The sequence below is a fragment of the Zonotrichia leucophrys genome, chromosome Z (genome assembly GCF_028769735.1).
Source record: "Zonotrichia leucophrys gambelii isolate GWCS_2022_RI chromosome Z, RI_Zleu_2.0, whole genome shotgun sequence".
Classification (NCBI taxonomy): Eukaryota; Metazoa; Chordata; class Aves; order Passeriformes; family Passerellidae; genus Zonotrichia; species Zonotrichia leucophrys.
In genome coordinates this window covers 65,535,810-65,558,496 of record NC_088200.1, presented here as the reverse complement: position 1 = coordinate 65,558,496, position 22,687 = coordinate 65,535,810, and the positions used below count along the sequence as shown (strand labels likewise).

The 22,687-nt window shown below is 37.5% G+C and overlaps 1 protein-coding gene across 1 annotated transcript in view; it reads left to right on the top strand.

The window, feature by feature from the left end:
• The first annotated feature begins 368 nt into the window (after positions 1 to 368).
• The window catches only part of DTWD2 (DTW domain containing 2), a 50,008-nt gene continuing 27,689 nt past the window's right edge, over positions 369 to 22,687 (top strand). The window contains exons 1-3 of the mRNA XM_064736800.1: positions 369 to 641; positions 11,957 to 12,067; positions 15,415 to 15,509. Of these exons, the coding sequence (XP_064592870.1) occupies positions 369 to 641; positions 11,957 to 12,067; positions 15,415 to 15,509 (479 nt within the window). The remainder of the gene's footprint in view (positions 642 to 11,956; positions 12,068 to 15,414; positions 15,510 to 22,687) is intronic.

The window sequence follows — 22,687 nt, the reverse complement described above, 5'->3', positions numbered from 1 at the left end:
TGTTGGGAGAGGGGTCGGGAGGAATTTAGTAGGGGCAATATCAGAGGCCTAATGAAGTCATGTACCACTAAAACAAATATGGGTAGGGGACAGATGGAAGAGGAGCACACTCTTTTTTGACAAACTGGTTAATGGACTTAACTGTCTGTAACCATGATTACAGGTTCTGGTTCTGGAGTAGGGGGTGGTTACCTTGGTCTGAATTTAAGAATATTTAGGGAGTGTTTGGGACCTTCCTACATAAATCAAGCTGGGAATATACAGACTAGGTAATAGGTTTACAAAATAAACTAAATAAAGAGAGCCTCCCGGCCTGTTGAGCTCAAGCAATGCACAGTTCAAAGCAGGAGAGGTCTTTGTGGGGGCTTATGCTGCGGGCAGCGCCATCGACCATCCTCCCATGCCCAGGCGGGCCGGGTGAAGGCGGCCGTGCCGGTCACAGCCCGGTGGCAGGAACAGTTCTCCTGCAGGAGGTTAGAGCTGCCGTTCGGAGAGACACTGACAGCTGTCTGGTCATGAGGAACCTCAGGAAATTCAGCACATTCGAGGCTCAGTTCCCAGGGCTAAACGAGCCCCGGGGTCACTGTCAGCCTGCGTACTGGCCTGCAAGGGAGCCACATGCAGCAGAGGTGGGCAGCAGGGTAAGCGTGGGCCAGCAGCATCCCCTGGTGGGAGAAGAGGCCCTGTCCTGTCAGTATCAATCAGAGTGTAGCTGTGTTTCAGCTTCACAAAAAACGAATTTAACTTTCTGAGAGTGGCTAAATGCTAAAGCTGGTTGCCTGGTGAGACTCTGGTAGGCTAACATCAGTTAGCTCAAGGCCTTTGAAATTATGTCTGCTTTGAGTCCAAAGCTGTCCAATTCTGAATTATTTTATGAGTCTGTTTATAGCTTTTTGCTATTTACTTTTACTATTACTTTCACTATTACTATTACTACTTAACTGTTTGAGTTAATACCAGTGGCCTCTCAGACCATGGTACTTTTATGAACACAAAGTTGGCTATTAACTGCTGTGATCCTTCTTATTCCTGTCAACTTCTTAATGGGGTACTCAAGTGCAGTCTAACCTTGTTTTTTGTTAACTTTTATAAGCATGCTTGCTAAATATATACTACTAGTATATAAAACTAATGTTTTATAGTAATAAAACTAGTAATAAAACTAATGTTTCCAAGTTACACAAGAAAGTTTCATCTATGCAACAGACCTCTAACTTTCCTATTTTAAAGAAAACATCATTGTGGGGTATTTTTTCCTAGGGCCTGAAGCCTGTAAAGCACATTGAGTGGTAAAAATCACTGTGGTTCTGAGGTTTGATGTGGTGACTGCTATATTAAGCATTAAAAAACATTTGTGCTGAATTGATTGTTTACCTTATAAAAGCAGCATCTTCCAGTATCTGGAAAATGCTTTAGAATGGCTTAATGAATTCGATGCCGGGTTAAATAAAAGAGATACTCCGTATTTGGTAAAAATCAACATATTTTAAAGAAATAACTTTTTGCTTTAAAATAATAGGTGTGCTGTTTTAAAATACATTATTTTGTTACTTTATATCAGGAAACTGACTACTTTTTAATAAGATAGATGCTAGATCAGAAGCAGTGTATTTGGCAGAACTGCTGTTCTTCATAAAAAGGACACTAGAGTGCAGTGTGGCATTTAAAGTGCTCTCACAGCTAAATGGCTTCAGGAAGTCTGAACAGAACATTGCACACAGCCTTTTTGGTATTGTTTTATATTGTTGAGTTATACTGAAGTTTTCTGAGTGTCTAAACACAGCTCCATTTTTCTACCATCTATGGCAGAAATGAATACTGTACTAGAATACTTTTATTGACTGTTCTATTTCATATTTAACCATTTTCCCCATACAGTTTATTTGTCATATACTCTAGTAACTGTGTTTTTGCTTGCATTCAGTTAAAGATAGGTTGCAGAATCTTTCTTTTAACAGGAATATCTATTCTTTAAAGGAGTTTTGTCTGATAGACATTATCTACTATCATGTTAATGCTAAATATCATTTAGGAAGGGAATACTGTTTGTGCTGTTTTACCGTAATAAATTATAACAATACCTTCATTTAGTAGAGTTTAAGAATTTTTTTGAAAGGAGTAAAGGTTAAATTCATAGCTGTAAATGACAGGATATAGCATTGTTGTGTGGATTGAGAGACATAAGAATTTAGCTCTTTTAACTTCTGAAATATGTGTGGGAACTGATCCTGCTTTCATTAAAAATCACCTACAGAATTCCCTTGACTTCATTTGGTGCAGAAGTGAGCTTTTAATTTAACTCGCTTTTTTCATCTGCTTGTTTCAAACTAGGACTCAGACTTGGTTTTGTTATTAAAAAATAGAGTATATATTTCAATAGGTTCTGTGTTTAAAATATTATGGCGAAGTTGCATGAGAGACCTATATTTCAAATGTGAAATGACCTATTCCTTTTGTGGAGATAGAAAGGGCAGTTTTATTGAAACTTGGTCAAGGTGTTTTGAAGATACTATTGCTCATGTAATTCAAATTTAAAACTGAAAAACCCCATAAGCTGGGAATTAGAAATGTAGTGTTAGAAGTTTTTATTCTTGGCTGGATAGATTTTTGCAATATTACCCTTAATGAAAAGTTGATCAATGAACTTTTTTGATCAATAAACAAGAAATAACGAAACAAGAGTGCAGGAAGATTGAGATTTGTAGACTGCATTTAGGCAGCTTCAGTTGCTGTTTTAACCCCTCACTGCACCTGGAATGAACTGTCAGTGGCTCCTGTTAGCAGTGTCGTAATCTCAGCTTCCCTGTCTCACTAAATAAGTTTTAATTAAGAACCTTTGTTATACATGGGGTGCTAAAGAGCCTGTGTTCCCTCACAGCAAGCTACCAGACTGAGAAGAGGGAGAGTCAGCCACAGTTTCTGAGCCACGTGCAGAGGGGCTCTTTGTGCAGGCATGCGATGGACTACCAAGCCTACCAGACCCAAGATGATGGTGCTGTATTGTTGAAAGTTTTTTTTTTCTTTTTTTTTAATTTTTTCCTCTTTCTTACTTGGATTGATGGGTTCCTCTCTTCCCTGGGAAATTCAGGACTTTTTCATGAGATGTTTTGGTTACACAGTCTTTCTGCTTTGTCTTTTCTTGTGGTATCATCTGAGCTCGTGAAACAGATTGAGAATTATAAACTGGCAATGTGAGACTTGAGTTTAACTTCTTAATGTCTCAATGGCACACTTTAAATGCCATTACTGCTTCACCTTCTTCAACAGATTAAAGCTCTGCTAGCTGTCTGGCATCAAGCTTGTCAGGGTGCCAGGTATTTTGCCAGACTCTAGAGCCAAGATGCATGAAAATGTCAGCAATCTCAGGCTCATTAGTTTTTGGCTTTCCTGGCCTTTCTGTAATGACTGCAGTGCTGCATAAGCTAAATACTATTTTATTTATTTACTCCTGTTAGTTCCAGTGGAAACCACAGCCAACTTTAATGCAAACAGTTAAGCTATTGAAAGAATGTTCTCCTATTGATTTGTTAATTTATTTACAAAGAAAGCTGCCTGCCAAAGTCTGCTTTCTTGTTAAAAGTTCAGAAAATGATACAGTGTGGATATTTTTTTCTTTTCTTCTTTGCACCTTTTGTCTTCTAAAGCACTAGAAGATACTTGTTGCATTGGATATGTTTTGATTAGGCTTGTAAAGCTGCTGTGAACATACCAGGCTGAAAAAAAATCCCAAGCTAACTTGTTTGTCCTTTATTTATGATTTAATTGGTCAGGCAGAAAGGTTATTTGCCTTGGGAAATGGATACATGAGAACACAACACAATTTAAAAGTCTTTAATAAGGTTTGTTCTGCCTTTGTCCACATTTCTGAAATATATTGATTTTTCTCTGCATACTTCCAGCATAAAAATATGCAGAAGGTCACTCATTAAGGATAGCATACTCTTACAGGGTTCATACACATGCTGTACTAAAGAATCTACTAATTTTGTTGGGTAACCTAAACATGCCTATTGTAGTGTAAAAGTCTAAAGGAAATGTCCAAATTTACTTAAAATTCTTCCAGTATAATTGCATGTCACTGTAGTTTGTAAACTTCTCCATAAAAGCCACTTCACCCATAATTGGTAATTCTCCAGATACTATGTCTTCAATATATGCTGCTACTACTACTACTGATGATGAGGACAAAATCTCTTGTACTATTTACTTCGTGTTGAAAACCACTGTGAAAAATATAATGCAAAATAGAAGAGAAGTTCAAAATGATGCATAAGCTACCAGATACTTGGAAGGAATTACTTTTCTTCATTAATTTTAGGTATTTTTTTTACAAATAGACATTTTCTAAAGAGAAATGTATGCATCTATTTATGTATGTATATTTGCCTAATTTCTGAAGACCTGCACTAACTGATGTAGTTTTCAAAGAAATAGGAAGGTTTTGTTTAATGAGAACTCAGAGCTTGTAATGAACTAGTAAGTGACTGCTTCTGTCTCTTACTTCTGGAAAGTTGCCTTTTTAGTCTTAAATCTAGGGAAATAACATCTTGCAATCTTTGTAAGTAGGGCTTATCAAATGTATTGCTATAGTTGTTCCAATCCAGACCAGTTGAACTTTGACTGAAAGTCATTACAAGCTGATCGTTGTTTGGTGCTGAAGAGGAAACGAGTTAGTGATGTAAATCCTGTTTCTAGTAGCTGGCTGTCAACTGCTAAAAATTTAGCTGTTTTTGAGATACATGTGTTGCTTTTTTTTCCCCCAGTAGGAGCTCAGGACATAATCCCTGAAATATATCAGGTTGCTCTGAAAATAAATGTTAAAATGAAACCACATATAGTCTTTGCTCTTGTTTTCAATGCTTATCTCGCTGAGCTTTATGTTATCCTGCTGAGTGTAGGAGCTGGATAATGGTCTATTGCTTCTTTTTTTTTTTTTTTTTTTTAAATGATGATTTGTGCCAGTAAACCATACTCAGAGCAAATGGGTCAAACATAAAGTTCTGTGATGGAGAGCTAAATAATGAATAGCAGGTGCCTGGGGATCATCGTAAATCCTGGGCACCGGTAGAATGATATTTGTGGCTGATAGGAATAGTGGTTTTGTGATTTTCTGAACTGAAAAGTGTATCTTCATGCTTTAGTAACTTTTGAAAATGGACAGCTTTATATTGCTGTGAATTTCTCCCCCTGCCCTTTATGTGATGCAACTTAGCTGTTCATGAAACAGATGTAAATAAGTGGTTTTTTTTGCCCTTAGTCTCTGCTGGTATTCTTTGATGTCTCTGTGAATTAACTACCTTATTCTTTGCTCGGGTTTTCTGAAGTCCAGTGCTTTGGGCACAGGCCCAAGACTGTTTCAAATTTACAAGAAAGTGAAGTTTTCAATTGGTTGACTATGGTGGAAAATCAGTGTTTTGCACCAGTAGCTGTGGTTAGAGTGGAAAACAGAAAGAAGGGCAAGGGATGTATCTTCTCCCCAAACCATGTAGAAGCAGGAGAACTGCTAAGAGTACCAGCTCTCAGTGGTTCTCCTGCTCCTACATGGAATCAAGAAATCTAAGTGCTAGGAAATAGTTCTGTGATTTCGTAGCTGCTCACTAGTACTGTGTGCTTCATTGAGAGGCAGGGAGATGACTCTGTCTTCCTGTCCCCATTCTGAATCTCTTTCTGTACCTCTTCTCTGAAGTATCTCTGACCGCATCTCATTGCCTTTTCCCTTTGCTGTATCCCTTGACCATGTTAGTTCCAGTGGGATTATAGGGCAGTTCAAAGGCAGTTTTTGTCTGAAAAGACTGTGTTGTTTTTTGAACACCTTTGTACTGTGACCAAGTTTGCTGTGTTGGTAGTACCTTGTGCAAGAAGAACTGATGCTATGTTTTATCAAATGTACAGCTATGAGGAAAGTTCTCTGGAAATGAACTTGTTGAATACAATGGTAACCTCTGTTTAATTGGTCAGTTTTATGGTCTTGTTGGTTTGGAAGTTTGTGTTACTGCCTTAAATGTCTTCTGGTACAAAATGCTAAATATTTTAATTAATTTAATATTTTTTACTGCAGTGGCTTTTCCTGGAACTAGATAGAAAAGTTTTGGAACCCATACCAGAATACATTACAGGTTTAAAGTGTAAAAGGAGTAAGATCTATAAGTTAAAAGAAATAAAATTAGGTTTAAATTAGATCTTAGGAATAAATTCTTTGCTATAAGCGTAGTGAGTCACTGGAACAGCTGTTCCAGAGGAGCTGTGGGTGACCTATCTCTGGGAGTGTTCAAGGGCAGAACAGGGCTTTGAGCAGCCTGATCCTGGAAGGTGTCCCTGACTATGTCTGGGCAGTTGGAATGTGATCATCTCAAAAATCTTTTCCAGCTGAGGCCATTTTGCTGTTGATCCACTGATACTGTTAGTCTAAATGAATGTTTCTAGGAGGATGCCTTTTTTTCCTGGCTGGTTTTCTGAAACAGTGGAAGGAGGAAGCTGATAGTGGTATGGTATTGTATGAAGTCCTGACATTCAAACTCAGGGGCTTCAAGCTCTTCAACACAGTGAACATTTGATGTGCGTTGGAAAATGATCTGCAAAATGGAGAGATACCTAAGGACTCCATAGCTCTCTCATGATATCATGAGATCTGTGGTAGAACGTTTCATATGAATTAGAACAAAATCAGCTGAATTAGTTTATTTCTGTGTTCTGTTGCTAAAAAGTTGCTGTCTTTATTGTATTGAAAAGGTTACAAAAGCTTTTGTGCAGGATAGCTAAATTTTCTTTAAATAGTTACCTTTTTACACCTGAAGACAATTTGTTTGCAAAATAGATGATTCATATTGTTGGGTAACATCGAAACAAATTTTTTCCATTATTGTGTGTGATCTTTTCCTTGAATAAAAGATTTTCACTGTGATTTGTGGTAGATATTTTTCCTGTGCATACACATCTAAGTGTATGTTTTTACTCTGGGAACAGAGATATGTTCCATTAAATTCACTGGTTGCACTATTAAAAAACTAAAATACTGAAACAAAAGCAACCCATACACCTGTTTTATTTAAAACTTCTTTTGGGAAGCAAAAAATTTGCAGTATGCCTTTTTTATTTTTTAGGTTTTCTTTTTCCTTTTTTTCTTTGTCAGGAAGCTGGTGTTATACAGATTATCAAGTGGAAAAAGAAGTGCTCTGTTATTGTTCTTGGTGCTCCCTCCACCTGTGTTTCTGATACTGTGTTTTATGTGACTTTTGACTCCTAATGAAGTTTGTAGAGATTTAATTTTACATTTTTATGCCTCATGACCACTGACTTGGTAAATTTTTTAAAAGAGACAGGAGGAAGAAATGGAAGTTGGAATACAATAAAGTCAGAGTAATGTTCTGTGCCTGATTTTTCTCAGGAAACCACATTAAAAATAAGGCTTGAAATTTTGCTTGATTAAAGTATGTCCACAATAAGCCTAGAAGAAACCCAGACTGTGGTGATGACATGAGAAATTACTTCAGGTATTTTTGATCTGGCATCTCCAGCACTCAGAATACACACCAGAGGTTTGTGTAGTGTCATAAAAATGTTCTGTGTTTAATTATTAGTAACACTTTACAATTGATGTGCATTTTTGAGAACTGCCTGGCATTTAACTGCTGTTTTCATGAGATTATTTATTGAAAGTTTGTACTATTGAATGTTATGTCATATTAACTTCAGACTGTGTTTTTCTTCTAAATGTTGGGTTAGGTTTGTTTCTTCCTAAATGCGTAAGTTTATACATATCTATGTGTAAGGTCTGTGTATAAGATCTACTTATCTGTAGATAAATAGATCTATATTCTTTTATGCTCCCTTTATAACTGTAGTGTTAAGGTGAATAATGCAAAATGTGACCTAAAATAGATGTTTAGTTTTTGTTTGTCCTCTAACATAAAGGTAGCAAAAGCAGCATTAGTTTTCAAATTTTAAAAAATATCTGGGCTTCTCCTTTTAAACTTCACCCCTCACCCTAGCTTTGTAAAACTCCTGAATGTTGTTTTAATGCGTGGGAGTAATGGACTTCTGTCAGTATAAAACATACCTAATAATGCTAGTATAAAACAAACATATAGTAACTTTGTGGCTTTTCTTCAGATTTCTCAGGTGGGTTGTGACCTTGAAACCCTTGGTGTTTTGACAAAAACAGTAGAGAAATCTAATTTACTTGAAGCAGCCATTTCTGTTTTGGCAGGCATGTTTTTTTGAAAATACAGTCTGGGGCCTGACCTTGGCAATATGTGGTGGAACATGAATATGTTGCTACAAGTGTTAGTAGTTAATAAACATCAGCTTCTTCCTTGTTTTAATATTGGAAGCATTGTTTCTAGAACATGTGCTTGGCACACTTAACCTCTGTAGGTTTCCGTACAAATGTCCACAAATGCTGAGCATAAGACTGCAACTTTGTTAGTTTTTCCTTACTTTGGGTTCAAATCCTTGAATAATTTACTGTAGTTTTCTGACTATGGGTGTATGAATACACTCGCATTCACAGAATGATGCTTGTTTTCAGAAGAAGCCTTTGGACATGTAGCAGGGTAAAGTTCTGAAGCAAGTTGCAGTAAAATAATACAGAGACTTGGAAAGAATTCCAGAATTAGCTCACTGTTTTCCAGACTATGGCACATTTACTTTTGGAGTATCTCTGCCCAGAAACTCGTAATCATACTAAATCTGATACCACAGTCCCCTGTCCAGATTCAGTTCTGCTGGGAAGGTAGATTTAATGTTATTCTGAGTATCATTCATTGAGATATAAATAATGGAAGGAAAGCTATTAAGTCAGTACATGTATGTGGCTGTCTTTTTCATATGGAGCATTCTTGACAAATGTGGAATGATAATTTTTTCTTTTAATCATGCCATTGTTATAGGTTCATCATAAATTTTAGACTAGAAAAGCTGTATTGAAAAACCGTTAAGAATCCACTGGGTAGGTTTGAGCTGTACTGAAATTGCATACAGGAGAATATCCTGTAAAAATATCCTAAAATTATCCTCTTCAAATCCTAATCCCAACCCACAAACCTTTTCCTTAATATTCTGAACTCTAGTGCTCCTGCCTAGAGATGATTGCTACATAGATCTCCAGAAATGAGAAAAAGATGATCAGTGTTAAAGTAGTTCCTTGTGCTGCTTCTTTTCCGTAATATCAGCTGTGTATGTAGGGCAAGAGTAAAACAGCATCTTTAAACAAAAGAAAAAGACTAAATGTCTTTTCTGCCTAGGTGGCCTTTCTCAGAGCAAAGGCAGCTTTTGTGGGGGTGGAACAGAACTTGGTTTGTTCTGTAGTGCTTCCTGTCCAACAGATGTGGACTGGTAATGTTGATTTCATGAAGAAATAATGTTGGGGGGTTTTTGTCTCTCAAATAACTGTTAGGTTCCAAAATAAAATTACAGAAGTAAGTCTTGTGTGCTCAAGATGGGGATGTAAAAGTGTGTATTCAACATAGTTAGGTACCTAATTGGGTGCTTAAAGTTAAGTGATGTATATGCGTATGTAAGTAATTAAATTATATTGGGAAATTTTTTATTTGTCATAGTCTGTGCTCTGCTCCCTACAGATCAAATTATAGGCAGAATTTATTTTTGCAGCTATTTGAAAATACTTACTTTCCAAGTAATTTCTTTATTTTTGTTTGGGTTTTTTTTTTTTTCTGTGAGATTAACAAGGCCTAAACTATCTGTGAAAAATCCAAACCAGTGTGGAAAATACAAAAAGCATATGCCAAAGGGAGACTTGAAAGTAAGTTATATGTAGCAAAATTTGTTGTAATTAAACATCCTGAGGTCAGAAATCACGGTGAAGTTCTTTTGTGTGCTTATGAGAGGTAATGAACAGTGTAGCTCATGGGACTGAAGTCAACAGCTAACTGTTCTGGAGCAGCTTCCTTTAGTAGATTTTCATGCCTTCATTTCTCTTCAGCAGAAAATGTCATAATGGGGAGACCTTTAACAACTTATCTTATAAGTGAAACCAGCTGTTGGAGTGAACCAGCTATTGGGGAGAAACCAAGGAGTCACACTTCGTACACACACCTGAGTTTCTGATGTACCTGGTGATCAAAAAGAGGATGAACTTCGACTTAACAATCGGGGCACAGGCAAAAAACCAGCCCCCACAGTATTTGCTGCTTCTAGGTTATTATCAAAACAGAGATTTCTGTTTAAATTGCTCACATCTGAGAACATTTGGGAAAAGGACAAGGGGATTGCCCTGGAGAACAGCCCATCAGACCTGGAAGTGAGGTTGTTTTCAGTTCATTCATCATGAAGGTCTCTTGGGTAGCCCACTGAATAGTCAGGTTACTGAGTGCTTCATTTTAGGCCTGAAGCCTGACCATTAATACACCAGAATGTGCCAAATTTATGCTGCATTAGCAGCAGGAAAATGCCAGTACTAGAAGGAAAAACAGGCAGCAGGCTACTGGAACAGTACACCAGAAGAGTGTATCAGAATAATTTCCAGTTTGTCATTTCGTTGATTTATTGACTGTGAATCTTTTAGTCTAAATATTTAACATTAGTTTTTCTGTTGCTTATTTTCAGAAGTACCAATTCCTTGTTTTGCATCAACATTCCCCCAGTCCTCACTTTGTGTTGTGACTGTGTTGGGTAACCTTTAACTGTATATCCTGTGAGAAGGGAATATCCTCTGTGCCTCAGTTGTTGGGGCTTGAAGTACAGGTTTTAAATTAGCACAGCCTGTCAACTGATAAAGAGGAGATTACCAGTTCTTACTGCCTTTTTATAATGCTGCCATTTACTATTAAATACTAACGTTTGAATGGGGATCACTTGTACTGGTGTGGATTACTGTAGCATTACTTAGTCCACCTGTCTGGGTACATGCTCTTGTGAGCAAGCAAATTCATTCTGTGTCAGGCTCATCATGAATTTAATCTGAACTTGTCTTCAGAATTCACTTCTTTGAATCACATCTGCTGCAGTGATTCATTGCTTACTTTCTCTCCTGTGTGCTCAGCCTATGAACTGTTAACAGTAAAGGTTACAAGAAGGGTGCAGGTGAAATTGTGCTCCAAGTCCCTGTCGCTGCTGAAAATTCTGACTTTGTATGTTTTAAGCATATAGAGTTTTGTTTGCAGAGATGGTGTGATTTTAATTGATGAATACATGTAGGAGTTTCACTGTTAAGAAAATTTTTCATTTTCCTAAGTAGTTGAATAATCTGTGCAAAGAGCTAGAGTGACATCTGCCCATGGATGTGCATGCAAATGTGTTTTTTTCTGCAGTGACAGTTCAGTTTCTCTGTGTAAAACTTCAAGCTTACTTCTTTCCTTGTGTTTATTCTTCATTATTCAGCAGATCAGTTTCATGCTAAGCATAAGTTAATTTCTGTAGATACTGTTCTTCAGCTAGTCATTTCAACAGCTTGAAACAGTACACTAAAGAATTTTAAATACATTTTTTTTCTGACTTAAATTGAATGTTCCTGATAAGGACTTTTCTGTTTTCATTCTACATGTCTTCAACATAGATGGAATTATAAAAAAATAAAATACAGCATGTTTGGGTTTTCATGCGTGTATACGTTGTATTCTAATAAATCATTATAAATATAAATTTTAAATATTGTATGTTCTATTATAGGTCATCATATTGTTGAAACTAACTTGTTAGGAAAGAAGTAACAGACTTCTCTAATAAGGGTACGGATACTAGTAAGCTGCTCATCTTGAAGATGACGGATTTTCAGAGTGCTGTAACCCTAACCAAACTACAGGAAGTGTCTGAACACTGTTCTCAAAATGCTGTTTCAATGAAAGTCTTGCCTCTTTATTTTTAGAAGTGAGAGGAGTTTCAAACATAAAATTACATGAGGTTTAATACAATGTGGTTAGGTGAAGTTCTTAGGGAATATGTATTGTGCAATGTAGTTATATCTTCTTTCACTAGCTGCTGATTATTTTTATTGTTCTCTCACTCCCTTTTGCCATGTAGCCGTCCTCAGAAGGTGTGTTTGTGTCCTTTCCTGCCTGTACATCCGCTAAAGGTCTCCACCTGCCTGTATATAATTCAGCATCCAGCAGAGGTGAGTAAGGCTGTGGTAACTATGGGACTTGAGCTCTAATCCTAATGCAGCAAATGGTAGGCAGGAGGAAAGAGCTGTGCTGTCAGCTCACTGTCATGCTTCAGCCCCAGCCATCAGCTGAGGACCATGCACTGCCAGATGGGATGGGGATGAGAAGCAGAGGGAGAAAATGTAAAACTTTCTGTGAGAGAGATAAGAGGGTTTAATAAATGAAACAAAGTGAAATACAGGAGCAGTAGTACTATCACTACTGCTACTATTAATGATAATAATATCAACTGATGCATGATACAATGCTCACCTCCTGCTGGTGCCCAGCCCATCCCTAAGCAGCAATAGCAGGTCCTGACCATCCCCAGTTAATGATGGACATGTGAAATATGTCCGTAATATTCATGGGAAATAACCATGTTTAGCCTGTTTGAGTCATCTGACCTGGACATGCTCCCTCAAAATTTCTTGTGCAGCTCCTCACTGGCAGAGCGTGGGACACTTGAGAAGTCCTTGCCTTAGGTAAACACTGCTTAATGTACCGATGTTCTCATTGTTGCTATCAACATTATTCTCATCCTGGATCCAGAACACAGCATTATATCAGCTACTGGGAAAAAATTAATTATATTCCAGCCAAAACCAGGGCAATCATATAATGATTTTTCCTTTTAAACATCATGACTGAATGCCAGTTCATCTGAGTTGCTATATTTGTTGTTCAATTCATCTGAATTATTGTATCTTTGAAATCACACATTATTTCTGTAACTCCATGCATGCAAGGCATCTCAACAGTATAGTCTTACTGGAATTGAAATCTACTTTCCTTTGTGCAAATTGTAAGAATGAAATAACATTGTTATTAAGTAACATTAAATAAAATAAAGACACATGTGTGTGACTGGTGGGGTATCTTGTACAAGGCCAGGAGTTGGACTCAATGATCCTCATGGGCGCCTTCTAACTCAGCATATTCTGTGATTCTGTGAGCACTGTGTCTCACAGAGGTGCTGAGTTGATCCATGGAGAAATGTATTTTGATTACAGCAATGGTCTCTTATTGATGTTAGTGTTCTGTTAAAATGTGAATTAAGCTATTCGATGTAGTGATGACCTTACCTGTTTCCCCACTGAAAACAACAGTTCAGCTTCAGAACACTGTTTTGGTTTACCAGTAGGAGGATGTACATTGATGTTTTTCTCTTTGGTTGACAGTGGCCTATGGAGGTGGATCATAAGGTGTTTAGAAATTGTACCACATTTACACAGATCTGGGTAGATGATGGATCTACAAATCAGACTGTGGAATTCAGAAAACTGTACTCTCATGGTACAGCTGTTTGTTTGACATTGACAGCTGTTCAGTCAACATGCAAAGAGTAATTTCCTGAAGGAATTTAAACAGAACACAAAAAACTCCAATTTAAAAAAGTCTTCTCTTGCAGGGAAATAAAACAGGAGCCATGACATGTTTGGGCCCTAAATGGGAAAACTGATTTTTAATGGACTGTGTATAATAGAAATATCCTCCATGTGACTTCCTATTTTAAAAGTATGTAAATATACACTGAAGTCACTTGCTGGGAAAAAGAAGTTTAAAAATATGCCAGAGATATTGAATTGGCATTTTAATTGTGTTGAATTCCCTGTTCATGATGGAGAGTATTAGAAAAGTTTGCAGATTTTTCTGGATTTATACAGCATTCCTGTGTCTGGAAGGCTATCTACAACTTTTTATTATTTAGCAATTAGAACAGGTGTCTGTCACAATGAGATGCAAGTTTTCTATTACTCTATGTTGCATAGTGATAATTTATAGAATAAACTATCCTGGGAAGACCACTATGGTAACTGTCCAACTATATGAGGGCCCTTGGCTTATCAGAGATAAGTCCTGTTAAATGGTGGTCTTTGGAAGTAGTCACAGGTGGTGCTTTTGATTGCATAACTGCAGAGGCGTACGTGACAAAAAAATAAGTTCCCTTTGCTGCTCACACTCAAAAGACAATCAGTCTTGAAGGCAGATGAGCCTTTTGGACTGTATCTGATGCTTCAGTCTGCCATTGCATTACAGATACACTCTTAACCGTCTGTTTCAAAAATAACCCAATAAACTAACCAGATAGAGAATATCTTTGCCCTGCTGCCCGCCAGTCTTAACTGTCACCCCCCACGTGCTTCATTGTTGGCTTTGGAAGTCTGCAGTACATTGGATTAAGCTTTCAACTCTGGTCAAATGGTGCTATTGAGACTGGTACTGAGGGAAGATAGTAATGCAGAAAGTCAGGAAAAACATATCCTGTGTTTGGATTAATGTGACTAATGTCTTCACATTCACACTATCCAGAGGCCAAGCTGCCAGATAGACCTGCAGATGTATCAGGTGTTGTCGAAGGGAGAAGAATCACTTGCTGTAGAACAGTGGATCACATGTGGGAAATTGTACTGTCAGACTTCCATTTTGCATAATAGCTACATGAATTATTTAGATTTTTGTTTGTGGAGGAATCCAAGGACAATACAGCGTTCCATGTCAAGATCTAAATCAAGATCTAAACTTGGTTTCAGATCAGTATTATTGCATCATTGCGCATCATGAGACTAACTTAAAAACTAAAAATATAGAAATCCAGCATCAGGACTAGTGCAAAGGTGATGGAATTATTTGCTCAGTATGATTTTTTTTTTTTTTTGCATATAGGTAAATATATATATGTATATATATACCTCTCTATATATATATAGATAGATATAGATATATAATATAAATATATAAGTAAATAGAATAATTGTGTCATTTTTCCTTTTTCATGCTTGCTGTTATGATCCAGAGGTCAGTGGCATAGCTAGGTGTACAAACCCCTTTTTGTCTTACCTTTGCCTTTGATTATTCTTGGAAGTGATTGCAAGTAGGATGTACTTTTCAAAACCTGAGTGATGTGTGTAACTCAGGACAGAACACTGAAGCATCTATCTGTGGAAATTGAGCCCTACCCAGGTTTTCTACTGATCCTGATACTATTTCATTAATGCTAATGCTTTTTTTTTGCCCACTGTTTATTATTCAGTGATTTTTCTCTGAAGTTTTGTTACTGTATTTTATACTGATAGCCTAGTTCAAATTTATGGTGATGATTGTAGATTAGTTGAGATTGAGTTCAATATTGTCAATTAAAACAATACAATCTGAAGCATCAAGATTGAGGGTTTTTTCCTGAAGATTTTTGTCCTATTACCTGCTAATTTTTTTTCTCTGTCTGTAGTCAACAGAATTTGATAGAAAATAAAAACATTAATAATTCATAGAAGCCATTCTTGATTTTATTCAAAAGTAACTTTTCTTTTTTATACAGGAAAGTAGAGTGTTAAGAACGGTACCTTTGCTAGCAGCTTGTCTCCCTCCAGACAAATGCAAAATTTTGGTTGGTCGACGTTTTAACGAAGACAGGTGAGCAGGATTGCCTGTGCATTTTCTGGTTCTCTGTAAATCATAGGAATATATCTTTCAGTGTCTTTTAAAATAGCCAACAGTGTTCTTAATTTTTATTTCAAGTGTGCACACTCACATTCTGATTTCCAAAGATAGTCAGAAGCATTTGATATTCTTCCTTCAGGTCATAGTCTCAGTTCTGCGCTCTTGGAGTGTTCACATGGCTACTTTCAAACTCTTATCTGTTTCCAGTTCTGTTCTTTCTACTAGGTCTGTCTTGCTATTCTATTTTGGGTTTTTTTTTTATTTGCTTTATCTGACTAACCATTTGGTGTCACTGAAGTAAAACTAATAGTTTTTACTCAAGTATGGGAAACTGAGAAAGCAGCCTCGTTGTTAGATTCGTTTAAAACCCCTTAAAATTAAAAAAAAAATATTAATTTTCTTCTTCCTCTTAAAATTAATCATAAGAAAGCATAGCTCTCAGAAATTTTAAATTATTTTTTCTAATATTCTGAGACATTGGAAAATATTGCTTTCCCATATAACATCTTTAATCTTCATTAGATGAAGCTAAATCTTAGAAACCAGGTCTTGGTACAAATGCCAGTGAAGCTTTACTACATAAATTTTTAATAAAGCAAATAGAAAGTGTGAATACTTAAAAAGGAAATTAATTCTCAAATTGAGTTGAATCCTTAGAGTAACTTCTGTGAGTGGTTAATATTTGCTGTTTTCCTTCAATAAAAATTGAATGTTAATATTAATACACATGACATGGTGAGCAAGGCCAGTTGAAATATACAAAAGTGTGGGGGAGAACAGAGGGGTAGGGCATCTGTTATCTCAGTTCAGTAAAGTGATTACTTATTCCTGGATACAGAGTTAAGGTATAATTTACATAGCTAGATATACACTGTACAGTATGGTTTTCTGAAACTCCAATTACAAAAGGTTTTACATTTGAAGGATCTCTATTAAAATACTCTCTGCAAAGATAGAGAACTTCAAAACAGTGGAATGTAGCAGGATGGGCAAAAAAAAGCGCTAATGTCTTTTCCCTGCATTGTTCATAGGCTTGTACAACTGCAGTATATTTGCTATTCACTATGGAAATGTTAGGGCTAAAAGCAACTATTGTCTCTTATGCATGAATAAAGTACAATTTATTGGATTAATGCTCTTTTTAGGCTACTAATAAAGTTTTGTAGGCATTTGTTTTTGTATAATAATACTGTTTCACTCAGAAGTAATTGTGGGCCTGTACTGACCAGAGATAACAACTGTATCTCATATCTAACATGTCGAAAGTTTGAATTATTTTGGTACCAGACTTTTATAAACAACCTTGCCACTATAGTTTTTAAGTTTCATTTTATATTTTGTGACTATTTGGATGGGATGACTTTGTCTTTATTTTATTTTTCTGGAAAGGTAATCTGATCCTCAAGCTTTTCCTCCTTGCAAATATTCAGACTTTGGTAGATACAGATTCTGGATTGTATAGATTCTGGATGCTGTGATAAAATTATAGATTCTAATGAAGGAACACTTACAAAACCCCAGCTGCAAATATTTCTACATGCACCACTCTGTTACTTAGGACAGTGTGGGAACAATTACAGATTATCTGCATTTCTCTCTGAAATCAAGCCGCACGAAGTGCTGGTTCTGCACCTGGGATGGGGCAACTCTGGCTGTGTGTGTAGACTGGGGAGTGAGAGGCTTGAAAGCAGCATGTGGAAAGGGACCAGGGTGTCCTGGTCAGTAGTGAGCCAGCAGTGCCCTGGCAGCCAGGAGGGGCCAAGCGTGTCCTGGGGGGCATGAGGGACAGCATCAGCAGCTGAACCAGGGGAGGGATTGTCCTGCTCTGCTCTGTGCTGGGGCTGCCTCACTTTGAATATTGTGTGCAGTTTTGGTCACCACAACATCAATGACTTTGAGCTGTTAGAGAGTGTCCAAAGGTGAGCGATGAAAGTGGTGAAGGGCCTCGAGGGGAAGCCATGTGAGAGGTGTCTGAGCTCACTTGGTCTGTTCAGCCTGGAAAAGACTGAGGAGGATCTCACTGCAGTTACAACTTCTTGTGAGGGAAAGAAGAGGAGCAGACACTGGTCTCTTCTTTCTTGTGACCAGCAACAGAACCCAGGGGAATGGCCTGAAGTTGTGCCAGGGATGTTTAGGTTAGATAGAAGGATAAGGTTTTTCACCCTGAAGGCGGCTGAGCACTGGAACAGACTCCCAAGGGAAGTGGTCACAGCACCAGGCCTGTCTGAGTTCAATAAGCATTTGGTCAATACTCTCAGGCACGTGGTGTGAGTCTTGGGGTCCCGTCCTGAACAGGGATGGGAATTGAGTCAATGATCCTTTGTGTCCCTTGCAAGTCAGCATACTCTACGATGTTGTGGTTCTTTGACTCTATGAAATCTCAGTATAATTGCCAGCCCTCCTGCAGTTCAGTGGCCTAGATTAGAAATTAAATGGACCACTTGGGAAAATTTGTAGTTTCACTTTAAAAGTAATAAAATGCAACTTATTTCTGTTGATTTTCTGTAAAGCTGTTTAAGGTAATTATATACAATAGATATGAGACTTTGTAGTGCTTGTTCACAAACAAGAATTCTTACTATATCAAATATCAACGAATTGCGTTTTGCCACTTACCGAAGAATGTAAAACTGCTTACAGGTTGTGGTTCTTTATTCAGATAACTTTTTTGTGAACTTTTTGTGTGCTTTGGTGTCATGCTATCAAACTAAATTCATGCATTTTTGCCCCTTAGCTCAGTCAAGAATGACTAGATGCAGGCAGAGATCATCAGCCTGTCACAGCTTTTGTCATTCTGTGTGTGAAAGTAATTAGTGCTGGTTAATTGAACATGTGCTAATTTCCATCTGAAACTGTACTTTACCATATCAAATTTCAGATCTCTCAATATAATTTAGATAATATTCTCTCCGGCTGTTTTTAGTTTGAGTACTATAGACTTCAGCTTTGCAGTAAGTCCAGAACAGTTCCTTTCTTCTACTCCTGCCTCCTCATGCTTTCCCTCTCAGTGTGTGTGCTCTCCTGGCTGCAGCGCCTTTCTGGGCATATTCACAGGGAACACACAACAACTCTTGCAGCTTACTTACTACCAAAACCTTGAAAAGAGGTTGTTGGGGGTGTTGGTTTCTTCTCTGAACTAACAAGCAATAGACAGAACGAGAAGAAATGGCTCTCAAGATGTGCTTCAGTGAGAGGTTTAGATTGGAAAATTGCTTCACCAAAAGGACTGCCAGGCAGTGGAACAGGCTGCCCAGGAAAGTGGTTGAGTCACCATCCCAGGAAGTATTTAATAGACTTGTAGATATGGAGTTTGGGGATGTGATTTGGACATGGCAGTGTTAAGTGTCCAGTTGGACTTGATTGTGTTTGGGGTCCTTTCCAATATAAACAGTTCTGTGATGATCCTTGTGCTAATGTTTTTGTTCTTAAATAATAATACATACAAAGAAAGTAGATAAATGATCAAAAATTAGATAAAACAGAGGCACTCTTCCTGGCCATCTCTTATGCTTCTGTCCTGACCCTAAGGGCTTTCTTCTGAATGTGGAAATGACAGAGAGTAGTTACCTTTTCTAAAATCTATTTTATTGCCTGATGGAAATTACTACCTTTTAGGAATTACGGCAGTCCACAGTCTTCCAAGCACAGGAGTATTGAGAGAGGTAGAGGCACCTGCCTATTACTGAGGTGAGATTGTAAAAAACCATAGAAAGATAGAAAAACTGAGAAGTCCCCATTAACCTGATGGTTTTCTACAGATAATATGTTAGCATCTATTCTTTATTAGTAGTATTGTTTGCTACTAAATGGCAGTGTTACATTTTTTAAATCTGAATGCTTGCTTTTCAGACTGGATCCATGTTGAATTAAAACCATCTAAAGAGTTTGAGAGCAACTGAGTAGATGTGTAATGAAAATGTACATGGTACAAAAAATGGGATTATATTTAAATTACACATTTCAAGAGCATGCATCTCAGAAATAATGAAATGCTACTTAAGTGCAATCATGAGAATGTATAAATCTTCAGTGACAAAGTGGTTGGATATTCAGACAGGAATGAAATATCTGAACAGTTCTGCTTAGAGAGATTGTTGTTGTGCTAAATGGATTATAAAAGCCTACAATACCTGCTGCATACCAAAACTAAGGCTGATTTATAAGAGAAGCAAGTATTGTAGATATTTCTCTTATGGAGCTCAAAGTCATAGTTATATCTTACAGCATAACTTTTAAATTGTGTCATCTGTTTGAGCTTTATGCTAGCTGCTGGCCACGTCAAGCAGATAAAAAAATTTGTATTGATGAATTTATAGAAAGAGAAAATTATCTTCAGATTGATCTTACTTTTCATTATTGCAATAAAAATCTTACTTGGATTGAGGTAAATTACTACAACTGTAAATTATACAAATTGCTTTTTCTTGGAAATGCCAACATTTTCTGAACTTTGAAAGTCTACAAGTACTGTGAAGTGCCAGTGAAAGTATTGGAAATGTCATAGTGTCTGTATAAAGGATTTTTCTTCAGCGTAGTTTTTATGGAGGATATTCCTGCAATTACTTGAAATCATTCTATTTTAAGGATGAGAGCTGTCACTATTAATTACATATGTACTATAGAATTACAGAATACCAGCATGGAAGGGGACTTCAATGATCATCTGATCCAAACTTTTTTTAGCAAAAACACAGTCTAGACAAGGTGGTTAAACCTGTTCAGAAGAATCTTAAGTGTCCAGTGTTGGGGAAGTCATGGAAGTAACACTTGGTGGGAATTAAAGGGATGGAAGGACTAGGAAGAGGAAAGATTAGGAAAGTTGTGATTGTCATCCTAGAAAGGACATGAGCCAATTGCAGCCTTCTAGGACAGGAGGGGAGCCTACCAGACAAGGGGGAATGGATTCAAACTGAAAGAATGTAGGTTTAGAGTAAATATTAAGAAGAAATCTTTACTTTGGAGGTGGTGAGACATTGGGGCAGATTGCCCAGAGAAGCTGTGAATGCCCTGTCCTGATGTGTCCAAGGCCAGGTTGTGTGGGGCTCTGAGCAGTCTGGTCTAGTAGAAGGTGTCCCAGTTTGTGGCAAGGGGGCTGGAACAGGATGATGTTTCAGGTCCCTTCCAAGCCAAGCCATTCTGTGAAGTTGTGATGATTCTATGATCCTTGGATGAGTATGCATTGAAAACCAGTGTTTTCAACTGAATTGTCAACTAAAACATCAGTTGTGGTGTTGATAATATAAACTTAAAGAGCTTCATAATCAATACAGATTTGGAATAGTTTTAATAATTCATTTTTTTAATCCTCTAAGGGGATTTAAAATCTCTTCTGTCTCAGAATTAGGATAGTTTAAATTGAAGACTTGGGTTCTCAAGACAAACATGAAAATAATGACCAGTTTTAAGCCTTGGGTACTAGATATCATGTAATGGGATGGCCTTGAGCTTTTGATTTTGCGTAACAAGATTGTTGGTTAAATTAAAATGATACCAAATTACTATAGTGTAAGTAAGGCTTAAAAAATAGTGGGAAGAACTGTTTGCCACAGGCTTATCTTACAGATTTCCAGTTTCTATTTACAATTTTCCTGTTCATTTTGGAAAGACAAATCATTATGTTTTGGTTTTGTTTGTTTGTATGTTTGTTCTTTGTAGTAAACGACATTGACAGGAATGAAACACAGTGTTGAATCAGTCTGGATTGTTTGCTGGAGGGAGGATGGCTGGCAGTGAGGGTGGTCAGATGGTGGAATACTTTCTCCAGCTTATTGGTACACTGAATTCCATTCCACATTCATTTCATATACATCCTTTATGGTCCCATTTGAGTCTTAATCTCAGGATTTCAATGTCTTGCACTTCAATCCTGTCTGAATTTAACATTCTTATAATTGTTTTTTTCACATGCCTCCTCAGAGAGTGATAATGGAGTGCAGGTTTAGGTACACCTTGTATATATCAACTCAAAATCCATTATGAACCATTTCTTTCCTCTCTAGTCCTCCCCACTCCTACCACTGCATCCCCCTACAAATACATGTTATTGCTTGTTTGGAGAAGTGGCGCAGATGCCTGGTTTCTGGAACTTAAAAGGTGACAGTGACAATAGAAATTCCTCAGTGTGAACTTAGATGTTTACAGTGTGCCTGTATCTGTGATCTTGCACCAAGTGGATCTTGATAGGTATCATGAAGTGCCCACTTTATGTGCTGACTATTGTTAATCCCATTCTGATACACCTAAGATGTGCTGCTTCTCTTTCCACTTCACATGGTGCTTCAACTGCATAAAGCTCTTCTTATCCTACCAAATCAGTTTACACCTTATAACCACTGCAGTACTGTGTAGAATTAATTTCTTATTTGGTGTCACATGCTTTGGGCAGTCAACCCTTGCTTTATATTTCTTCAAGGTTTCTGATTGAAGCAAGACTGAAGACTGAGAGCTGAGTTCCAGACAAGTAATGCGTTCTTTGTTGCAAGACTAGCCTTTTCTAGAGTTCTCCTCTGCCTTCTTGTCTATTCCATTCTGGCGAGACCCCTTGTGGAGTACTGTGTCCAGCTGTGAGCCCTTAACACAGAAAAGATATGGACCATGGACATGTTGGAATGAGTCCAAGGAAGGCCATGAGGATGGTCAGAGAGCTGAACGCGTCTCCTATGGGAAAGGCTGAGAGTTAGAGTTGTTGAGTCTGGAGAAGAGCAGGCTCCAAGGGAGACCTTGTGGAAGCCTTTTGGTATCCAAAGGGGATTTCAGGAAAGCTGGAGAGGTACTTTTGCAAGGTCTAGAACAAAGAAAATGGTTTTAAACTGGAAGAGAGCAGTAGATTTAGACTTAGATTAGGTACTACAAATAAATTCTTTACCCTTATGGGGTGAGACATGGAAACAGGTTGCTTGCAGAAGCTGTGGCTGCCCACCCTGGAGTATTCAGGCCAGACTAGTTTATACTTGGCTTTTGGGACCTGGAGTACTATTTAAATGACAATGTGTTTCACAGATTTTTGTAGGCTAGGACAGTGGTGTCCTGCAAACACTTCAGGAGTTTCCGTGTACATTAACTCAATAGGCAGCTGTTACTTCTGTGGTACCACTGTCAAGTGTAGAAGGCCAACAGGAAGGAAGAAGAGTGTAAAAGAATGGGAACTATAA